Consider the following 11,194-nt stretch of genomic DNA (forward strand, 5'->3'; position numbering starts at 1 on the left):
CTGTACTACTCTAATATAACACACAACCTAACCCTGTACTACTCTAATATAACACACAACCTAACCCTGTACTACTCTAATATAACACACAACCTAACCCTGTACTACTCTAATATAACACACAACCTAACCCTGTACTACTCTAATATAACACACAACCTAACCCTGTACTACTCTAATATAACACACAACCTAACCTGTACTACTCTAATATAACACACAACCTAAACCTGTACTACTCTAATATAACACACAACCTAACCCTGTACTACTCTAATATAACACACAACCTAACCCTGTACTACTCTAATATAACACACAACCTAACCCTGTACTACTCTAATATAACACACAACCTAACCCTGTACTACTCTAATATAACACACAACCTAACCCTGTACTACTCTAATATAACACACAACCTAAACCTGTACTACTCTAATATAACACACAACCTAACCCTGTACTACTCTAATATAACACACAACCTAAACCTGTACTACTCTAATATAACACACAAACCTAAACCCTGTACTACTCTAATATACACACACCTAACCCTTACCTATACACACCCCTGTACTACTCTAATATACACACAACTAACCCTGTACTACTCTAATATAACACCACAACCTAACCCTGGACTACGCTCACCTACCTGTACTACTCTAATATACACACAACCTAAACCTGTCCTACTCTAATATCACCACACAACCTAACCCTGTACTACTCTAAATAAAACACAAACCTAACCCTGTACTACTCTAATATAACACACAACCTAACCCTGTACTACTCTAATATAACACACAACCTAAACCTGTACTACTCTAATATAACACACAACCTAACCCTGTACTACTCTAATATAACACTAACCCATCCCATAATACACAACCTAACTGTATACTACTGTTACAACCCGGCCTGGCTCCTAGGCTGTAACAATAAGCAGGGAGGCCAGACGATGGGGTGCAGCGAGTTGTTTGGCTGATGCAGAGCGGAGTGCACATGCTGGGGTGTACGGTTTAACCATGTCCTGGATGTAGGAAGGGCCAGATCCATTCGCAGCATAGTACGCAAGTACCAGTGTCTTGAAGTGGATTCTAGCAGTTACCGGAAGCCAGTGAAGGGAGCGGAGGAGCGGAGTGGTGTGGGAACATTTAGGAAGGTTGAAGACCAGACGAGCCGCTGCATTCTGGGTGAGCTGCAGAGGTCGGATGGCACATGCAGGTAGACCAGCCTGTTCACACCGAAGCATAGAAGAAGAGCTCCTAGTTTGTTTGGATTTGCCTGACGGTACTGTGCTGTTTGCTCTGGTCTTTTAAATCTACTCTGTCCCTCTTTAATCGCTTCTTCAGGCGCTGGAGTTGCTGAGTGGGCAGGGCAAGGTTTGTTGCCTTGTACAAAAAGGAGTAGAGACGTCAGTGTGGGGTTTTTGAAAGCTATGGTAGCTGTATTGTTTTGGTGTGAAGAGGGTCCTGTTAGGTAGTTAACGGTGTTCTTAATTGAACCCCTTTCTTTATGGGGGGGAGTGTGACGACCCCTTCACACCACTAGGCGTTCCGTGGTCTCTCTCTCTCTCTCTTTGTTTACAGGATCCAGTGCTGTGGGGCCGGCGTTTCCCTGATGAGCTGCACCTGGGTCGTAAAGGATAGAAGAAGAGAGCCCAGCCGGATACGTCTCTCTCTCTCCTCTGGGCACTCTCTCCGTGCAAGCCTCGGGGACCTGTTGCTGGTTCCATTACTTGCTTGTTTATTATGAATAAACTATTATTATATTCATACACCTAACCCTAACCCTAACCCTTACACATGAAATACTCTCAAAGCAAATGTCAACTCACTACAGCAGTTGAAGGACTGCTTAGCAGCGATTAAATCCTGGCTGAGCCAAAACTTCCTCACCCTCAATGAGAGCAAGACCGAGGTCATCTTTTTTGGACCCCGACCTCCAGCCTCTCCGGTTGATATTCTGGGCTCCCTCAGTAAAAACATCCTCCCCTCTGTTATGAACCTTGGAGTGACCTTCAACAGCGCCTTTCAATTTAATAAGCAGGTTAGCACTGTAGTCAAGACCTGCTTTTTCAAAATACGACTATTGGCTAAGACCAAGTCTTTTTTATATTTTAAAGACCTAGAAAGGGTTATTAGCCCTCTGGAGTCATTTATTTACGTATTTAATCATAGATTTTCGCTTGTAAGGAGTAGAAATATGATTCAGATATCTGCGGAATCGCTAGAATTGTAGCTTTTCAAGAGTATCTCCTGTGAGACTGTACCCAGGGCACAGCAGCCAATATTGCCGCTCAAAGCAGCTTGATTCGGCGTTACACTGTGTGTGATTGGTGAATTTGTGTGTCAGTCAAGGACATCTCGGCCGGCTGGCAGCCATGTCGGTCTGAAATGACCAATGGACACTCTAGAAATCTAAGGACCTACCCACCAATAAAAAAACATATAACAGATGTCTCCCATCAGTTTCAGTCTTTTAGTCTGTGAAGAAGATAGAGAAAATGGCTCGAAGGAACTTTACCGTTGCGGACGCGCTGGATTTTATTTTCGCGATCGGCAGTGAAGAAGATGGCTCATCAGAACCTGAAGGCTTCGACTCTTCTGAAGAAGAAGAATACAGGGACAGCAGGGATCCATTTGAGGATGGGTAAGTGTAAATATAACTTGTAGTGCATTTGCCATTTTGTGAGGAGTACCGCGAAAATGAACAATGGATTTATCAACCTTTTTATTTTCCCCTCATGAACTTTTTCTCGGAACAAAATAGACTCTTGATTAGTAAACGTTTACTCTGTGTAAATGTTATTTATGTGTAAACGTTATTTTGGCATGTATAAGTAAGGTTACATGTGTAGATGAATACAAATAATCCTTTATTCGTCCCACAACGGAGACATTTATAGACATGTATTTTATTTGATCATACTGTTCTTTACAGATGAGACTTTGTCATAGACTTATTTACATGTGTGTCTGTGATAAACTGTATTTATGTGTAAACGTTATTTTGGTGTGTATAAGTAAGGTTACATGTGTAGATGCATGAGATCATCCTTTATTTGTCCCACAACGGAGAAATTTAATTTATTTATATGTGTGCCTGCCATTTTGATTGATTGATTGAAAAGTGTATTAACAGCTTGTATATTGGGTACAGTACAGTACAGCTCAAAACATACAATTGTTAAGGGGATGCAGACCAGAGAAAGACTTTCGTCTTGTTTACATCAGGGTCCCCCATTTCCAATTCATCATGTCATTTAAGACATATAAGACATATAAGACATATTTGACATACAGATGGCTTATTTACAATTTTCATTTTAGATTTCGTTCTAATACATCCTAACCGGACATTTAAGACATACCAAGTCTACAGATATACAGTTAGTAACAGAGTCTAAAATGCGAGTATATACATAGATGGGGGGGGAGGGGAAGCTGTCCATTGAACGACAGGTTGAGATTTGTACCATTACCGGGGCCAGTTTTGCAATGCTCTCCCCCGAAGGTGCTCTTTGAGAGAGGTTTTGAAGGTAAGTATAGTTTTACTTTCCTTTACAGTTGTGGGAAGAGCGTTCCACCTTGATGTGGCATAATTGCGAAACGTGTATTCCCCCTTTTTTGTGCCAAATCTGGGTTTCACATGATTTGTGGAGCTCCCTCTGGTGTTATGATCGTGGTATTCCTTGACCTTTGGGAAGAATGTTGACATGTACATGGGTACCATAGAGGTGTAGTGGATCTTGTAGACCAGGCCCATTGCAAGTAGCTGTACTCTGTCGTCTACTCTAAGCCATCCTAGGTTGTCAAAGTGGGCAGAGGTGAGGTGGGTTCTAGATGAAAGGTCAAGCAGTAGTCTGACCAGTTTATTTTGCGATGTTTGAAGTTTTATTTGTAGCGCCTTGGAGGTGCTATGGTACCATGACGTGCAAGCATAGTCATAGTACCCTTGAATGAGTGCTCCTGCCAGAGTCTTCAGGGTGTTCTTGTTTACCAGAGAGGAGATCCGGTATAGGAATCTAGTTCTTTGATTGACTTTTTTTATTACATTGGATGCCATTTTGTCACAGGAGAGGTTTGCCTCAAGAATAGATCCTAGGTATGTAATTTCCTTCTTACTTGTGACAATAATGTCGCCCACTGCAACTGAGAAGTCGTCGGATTTGCTGAGATTATGTTTCGAACCGAAGAGAATGGACTCTGTTTTACCCAGGTGTAATGATAATTTATTATCGGCGAGCCAGGTGCAGATTCTGCCGAGCTCGGAGCTGAGGGTTTTTTCAACCTGCAACCTGTTCCTGTCAGAGACCAGCAGGGCTGAGTCGTCGCGAACAGGAACAAGTTGCAGTCACATGCTGATGACATGCATTTACATAAATTAGGAACAGTAACGGACCTAATATGCTTCCTTGTGGAACACCACAGCTCACTGGGAGGGGGGGGACAGAGTACCGTTTACCTCCACCATCTGTTCTCTCCCCTCCAGGTAGGATTGCATCCAGCTCACCGATAGTTTATCAAAACCAATTGCTTTTAGCTTGTCAATCAGAATGGGGTGATTGACAGTGTCGAAAGCCTTTTGTAGGTCCAGCATCACCATGCCGCAGTACTTGCCCTCGTCCACCTCTTGTTTGATGTGGTCGCTCAAATAGAGAAGGCATGTGTCAGTGGAGTGGGATGTTCTAAAGCCAGATTGAAATTCATAGATTAGTTTCTTTTCCGCGAGGTACTTTTCGACCTGTTCATATACTATTTTTTCCATGACTTTCGAGATGGAGGTAAGTATAGAAACAGGGCGGTCGTTGCCTGGATCCAATTTGCTGCCCTTTTTGTGCAGGGGGGTTACTCTTGCAATTTTGAAGTCTTTGGGTACTTTTCCCTGTTTTATGGAGAGGTTAATTATGTGAGCTATGACTGGTGAGATGGCAGTTGCTGTGTCTCTGAGGAATTTGGAGGGGATATTGTCGTGGCCAGTGGCCTTGTTAGGTTGGAGGGCACTCAGTTTAATGAGTACCTCTGCTGTTGTTACCCTTGCTAGACTGAAATCATCTTTGCGTACCCCTAGGTCTTTGTAGTAGGTCATGATGTGATCTACCCCAAAAAGCCCTGAGTGGGAGGGTAATTTATTTACAAGAGTTGTGGCTATGTTTGTGAAAAAAATGTTCAAGTACTTGGCCACATCCAGTTTGTCTGTGATGAGCCTGTTATCTGTCTTTATGTTTAAGTTAGAAAATCTCGTTTTGAGTTTTTTACTGCAGCCAAGCTGGTTATTGAGTAATTTCCAAAGTTCACGGGGTTTATTTTTGTTTTCCTCAGTTTTGACATTGATGAAATTATTTTTGGCAGTTTTGAGTTCAGTCACGTGGGCCTGGAGTTCACTGCTCGTGCTTTTGGAAAGCATTGACTGACTTTTATGAAACTCAGAGCATTTTTTGTCTCTGGTTTTCATGGCGGTCAGTATGCCGGAGTGCATCCACGGCTCAGCGCGATGTGTTACCCTGGTTGTTCTTAGGGGGGCCAAATCATTGAGTATTGCAGAGAATTTGTTTTTGAAACCAAGCCATGTTTCTTCAGCTTGTGTACCACTGAGCTCATCTGACCAGTCCAGGCTCTCCAGTTCTAGGTTAAAGGCCTCGCTAGAGTAGTGTTTGAGGTCTCTAGATATGACTGTTTTGTGACAGCCGGCCCTTTGTTTTAGCTTTTTGCGGGTACAGAATATCATATAATGATCACTTAACCCGCATGCTATAACCCCTTTACTGGAGATCCTGGACCTGTCAGAGGTCAGAATGAGATCAATGGTAGTTTGTGTTGTTTCACATACCCGGGTGGGTTCGGTGATTAGCTGGCTGAAGCCGTGCAGATCACAAGTCCTACTGAAGGACTTGAAGACGGACGTGTCTTTACGTTGCATATCCGTGTTCCAGTCTCCAATAATAATTGTCTCTACATCCCCCACATCAGCCAAACACCCATCTAATGTATCATAAAAGTCACTCTGTTCCGGTGGTCTATAGATTGTCCCGACTATTACAGATTTAGCATTGTCAAAAAGAATTTCAACCCACACAGATTCAATATTTTCATGATGCAGGTCAGTACAGTTTTTGAAATTGGTGTCTTTATGTATGTACATGCAGACACCACCTCCATTCACGTTCCTGTCCCTTCTCACTACAAGATCATCTTCAATTTCAATCTCTGAATCTGAGGGAGGCTCCGTTGTAGCTTTAGCCGTTGATATGCTAGCAGGGTGGCTAACAACATGGCGGATATTTGTTCCCTCGGATCTCGGTTCTCTTCCTCTCGTCACTGCCTCATGCGTGTCTGTCTGCCGAGGCGTCCCCGGGGGAATCTCGAAGTCTCCGTTTATTCCTTGGTCTCCACTGTCTCCACGGTCTCTGTTGTCGTCGCGTAGTTGATGTTGCAGCGGAAGAGATGCTAGTTCTGATGCTAATTGAGATGCTAGCTGCTCGAGCCTGCAGGACTGGCTTCTTGTCTGCACCGGGCCCGGATTCAGATGGATGTCTCCCGCTAACAATAAGACCAAGACGATCATACTTCTTCGGTCTAGTTTGCCTGACGGGGGTAAGTACTTTCGCGTCGGGTTTGCAGTTAATAATGCATGAATGCTAGCACTTCCAAAAGCGAGGTGTTTCCTTTCCCAGCCGTTACTCTCCTTCTCTAAGTGATGTTGTCTTATTGATGAGTTGAGGTAGGAGTCCATAATCCATATTGTCAGGAGGATGAAATATGTAAAAAATCGTGAGGAATAACCGCCAAAGCGGGAGCTCTCGAAAATGCGACCACTCATAGTGAAACCGGATGTTTTATTTGTGGGGGAGTGCTATGTAGTAATGGGGAGTACAATACATAGGTGTGTGTGTGTGTGTGTGTGTGTGTGTGTGTGTGTGTGTGTGTGTGTGTGTGTGTGTGTGTGTGTGTGTGTGTGTGTGTGTGTGTGTGTTTGTTGAACTTCGTAATAATTATTGTCCCACCATTTTTATTTGTTTTACAGAGAGGTTTCACAGCTGCCTGGGCCTAGCTGCCCACAGATGACATTTATCCAGGAGCCTCCAGCTGTGCCTGCCACCATGTTGAGATCTACCGTGGATCAAGGGCCTTCACCACTGCCATCCCCACCAAGGACTAGCGGACCAGCATCACGACAGCTGCCTCCATCTCTGCCTGCGACGAGGTCAAGATACATCTCAGCTCCACCACAGCCACAGCCATCACCATCAACCCGGACAGCAAAGAGGTCTCGTAGAGCACACGTACCTCCCACACAGCCACCAGCTGCCCATGCACCATCACCCCCACCTGCACAGCAGCCAGCTCCACTGTCTTGGAAGACAGGCGAAGACCCTGACACTGCTCCCCCTGTCTCCAGGTTTCAACCTGCTCGCACACCCGGGCCACAGCTCAGCTCAACAGTATCAAACAAACCCCTTGACCTGTTCAAGCTGTTCTTCAGTGCACTAACAGTACAGACACTCTGTACCAACACAAACAAGCGGGCTGCACAGGAGATGGGAAAGGGTCAAACCTACAAATGGACTGACTTGACTGTAGAGGATTTCTATAAATACATGGGGCTGCTGAAACTGGACAATGTATTGGACTACTGGAGGAAGGATCATTTTGTCAGTGTATAATGAATAGTTGGTTGAAGGAAAAAAAGTTCTGATGTTCAATATTGTAAATAGTGAGATTTTGCAGTTATATTTATATACATTGTTGGTATTATAATAAATTGTTGGTTGAAAAAAAAAGTTCTAATGCTCAATTCTTTTTTTGTACACATCACATGAACCTTGTTATGTAATATGAAGTCATTATTCAGTCCTAATATATCTCAGTCCCTGCTGTGGTGAAAGTAGAGTGATTGACAGCTGTTTTACTCAGAATTCGAATTTATAAAATTTCATTTTAGACATGAATAACACCTTTATATACAGTGTAATTCAAATATTTCACTACTTTTGTGATCCTAACACTTTGGTAACCAAATCTAAAACACCAAAACAATTCGATCACATGAGTAAATTTGTGTTTTCACAAGAGTTTTGAAGATTTTCCGAAAATCGGATGTCAAATTTTAAGCTTTTGAGCTACTAATCTAATCAAACAGTGCTCTAAGGTGAGTAATTTGCATATATAGCAATACTAGAGATTGTATTGAACATTTTGATATGTAACACATGGGTGCCATTTTAGAAGAAATACATTTAAAAGGTGATTTAAGAAAACATCTAAAAATCGAGAAAATACCCTTAGACTCCAGAGGGTTAACGCCTTTGTTACCTCGAGACTGGATTACTGCAACGCTCTGTATGTGGGTATGGACCAGGCCTCAATTAGACGCCTCCAGCTAGTTCAGAACGCAGCTGCACGTCTTCTCACTGGCCATAAAAAGCGTGACCACATCACCCCAATTCTGCCTTCATTGCACTGGCTTCCAGTTCGGTTCAGAATTGATTTTAAAATACTTGTATTTGTTTTTAAAGCCCTAAATGGGCTGGCTCCTGCCTATATAGCTGAACTCCTCCATCGCTACACCCCAGGCAGAGCCTTAAGGTCGGCTGATCAGCTGCTGTTGGTAGTGCCTAAGACCAGGCTTAAAACCCGAGGGCATCGAGGTTTTGCAGCGGCTGGCCCCAGGCTCTGGAACACTCTGCCCCTCCACGTGAGGTCGGCCCAGACCCTGGGGGGAATAACTTTTACCCAGGACCTTTTCCCTCTCTAACCTCTCGAGGTTTATTAGAGGTAAACGGTTTGCAGAGTGGCTTAGACAGGCCGGGGAGTGTTACGATTCGTAGACACAGCGTACCTCCCTATCTCTCATCAATTTCCAACTAAGGCTCCAGTGGGGACCTTGTTCCCTGAGTGTACCTCTCCACCTATGTTTCTTACTGTCTTAGTTGCTACCCTTTGCCCTCAACCTATTCTAAGGGAGTGCTTGTTCTTCCGTCTGTCTGTCTGTCTGTCTGTCTGTCTGTCTGTCTGTCTGTCTGTCTGTCTGTCTGTCTGTCTGTCTGTCTGTCTGTCTGTCTGTGTCTGTGTATTCTCTTGTTCCGATTAACCCAGCCACATTTTTTCTTGTTTTGTGTCTATATCTACGCCGGGATCCGTAATCGAGGCTGATCTTCTTGCTGTGGTCCTGGATCCTCTATCCTGAGTTCTGGATCTGAGTCCTGGACTTCGGGTCGTGGCTGAACCTGTCTCTGCGGTCCTGCCTGGGTCTCTTCATGTTGCTTCCCTGATGGCTCCCACAAGATTGCTGTTGACATCCTCGTGGATTCATCTTCTTATTACAGACACATGCATTTCCAAACATTTGGACTACCTATGTTGCAAATGTATTATCTTTTCAATTTACACACGGCATCTATTGCACGTCTGTCCGTTCTGGGAGAGGGATCCCTCCTCTGTTGCTCTCCCTGAGGTTTCTCCCATGTTCCCTTTAAACTGTGGGTTTTCTTCGGAAGTGTTTCCTTGTACGATGTGAGGGTCTAAGGACAGAGGGTCTAAGGACAGAGGGTGTCGTATTGTCATACTGATATTCTGTACACACTGTGAAGTCCACTGAGACAAATGTAACATTTGTGATATTGGGCTATATAAATAAACATTGATTGAATGATCGTCCTCCTGTGATGTTGTGGATTATCCTGTGGCTTATACCCGGGCTCACACCACTTCTTCTGCCACGATCATCCGGCCCCTGGTTTCCGGCACCAGCTAGCTCTGTGCCAGCACCACACCCCCCGATCATGCCACCGCTTTTCTCCGCTTCAGACCTCCACTCTCTGAATAACCACCTGCCTCCCGATTGTATGGATTTCCTCAAGGAGATGGGTTTACTCCGCAGACGACGGCCTCCACACAGAGGCTCAGGCCGTACGTTTTTCTCCCACTCTACGTCTCTACACTCCATCCCGTCCATCTGGTCGTGCCACACTTCCGCATTACGTCACAACAACAACACACAACACGTGAATCTGACCAATCTTCGACCACTTCCCCGGTCCAGCCATCCAATCACAGCGCAACGCCCTCTAAAAGCGGCCCTCCTCAACACCCGCTCCATGAACAAAAAAAGCCACATTCTAAACGAATTCATAACGGACAATAACCTGGATTTCCTCTTTCTCACTGAGACCTGGCAAAAACCTCTGGACTATTTTTCATTAAACCAAGCCACTCCATCAGGATTCACCTATTTTGACAAACCACGTCCACAAGGACGGGGTGGTGGTATTGCTACTATTTTTGGGAAGGATGTGAAATCCACCACCATCTCCATTCCTGATGTTCCCTCATTCGAGCACCTGGCATTCAAGCTCTCTGGTCCCACTCCCCTGGTCACAGCCATCATTTACCGCCCTCCAAAACAAAATCCCACCCTTTTTCTCCGACCTCTCTGACCTTCTAACCCAGCTATGCGCAATATCTCCATCTGTGCTCGTCGTAGGGGATTTAAATATCCACATTGATGACCCAACCAATAAATATGCCATCGAAATTCTGGAAACTCTACAATGCTTCAACTTTACACAGCACATCAACTTCCCCACACACAGCCGTGGACACATCCTGGAGCTAGTCTGCTCCACTGTTCTCACCGTCCACCACCTATCCAGCCTCGACCTTAACATCTCCGACCATCTGGCCATCACCATGGACATTAACATCCCCATCCAAAAACACAAGTGCACAATAACCTTCAGAAACCTTAAATCCCTGTCTCCCTCAGCACTCTCAGCCTGCATCACCTGCACGATGTCCGCCTTCCCTCCCCCTGCCTGACAATCCATGTCAACTGGTGGACTACTACAACACCACCCTCTCCTCCTGTCTTAATGAACTGGCCCCCCAAAAAAACAAAACTGTCTCTTTCACACACTCAGCTCCCTGGTACACCCTCGAACTCCGCCAAATGAAAGCACAAAAACGCCAACTGGAACGCCTTCATAAGAAAACCTCTCTAACAGTTCATCTCCATGCCTACACCGACTACCTACATCAGGGGTGGCCAACCCGCGGCTCTCGAGCCGCATGCGGCTCTTTGCCTAGTTTCATGCGGCTCTTCAGTTCATATCGAATTGTATATGTGTGAGTTTGGGGAGAGACACTGACTCCTGACTAGTGTTGCACGGTGTACCGAT

At 44.7% G+C, this 11,194-nt stretch overlaps 1 protein-coding gene across 1 annotated transcript; it reads left to right on the plus strand.

Moving 5' to 3' along the window:
• The first annotated feature begins 2,580 nt into the window (after positions 1-2,580).
• Positions 2,581-7,794, plus strand: LOC117542831 (pistil-specific extensin-like protein). Its single transcript, XM_034210695.1, has 2 exons — positions 2,581-2,667; positions 7,042-7,794. The coding sequence occupies exon 2, from the start codon at positions 7,079-7,081 to the stop codon at positions 7,679-7,681; it is 603 nt and encodes a 200-aa protein (XP_034066586.1). The 5' UTR covers positions 2,581-2,667; positions 7,042-7,078; the 3' UTR covers positions 7,682-7,794.
• The last annotated feature ends 3,400 nt before the right edge of the window (positions 7,795-11,194 follow it).

The sequence above is a fragment of the Gymnodraco acuticeps genome, unplaced genomic scaffold, assembly GCF_902827175.1.
Source record: "Gymnodraco acuticeps unplaced genomic scaffold, fGymAcu1.1, whole genome shotgun sequence".
NCBI classification, from domain to species: domain Eukaryota; kingdom Metazoa; phylum Chordata; class Actinopteri; order Perciformes; family Bathydraconidae; genus Gymnodraco; species Gymnodraco acuticeps.

Excerpts from the sequence above, each read along its gene's own strand:
- LOC117542831 (XM_034210695.1), top strand. The coding sequence starts at position 7,079 with ATGACATTTATCCAGGAGCCTCCAGCTGTGCCTGCCACCATGTTGAGA.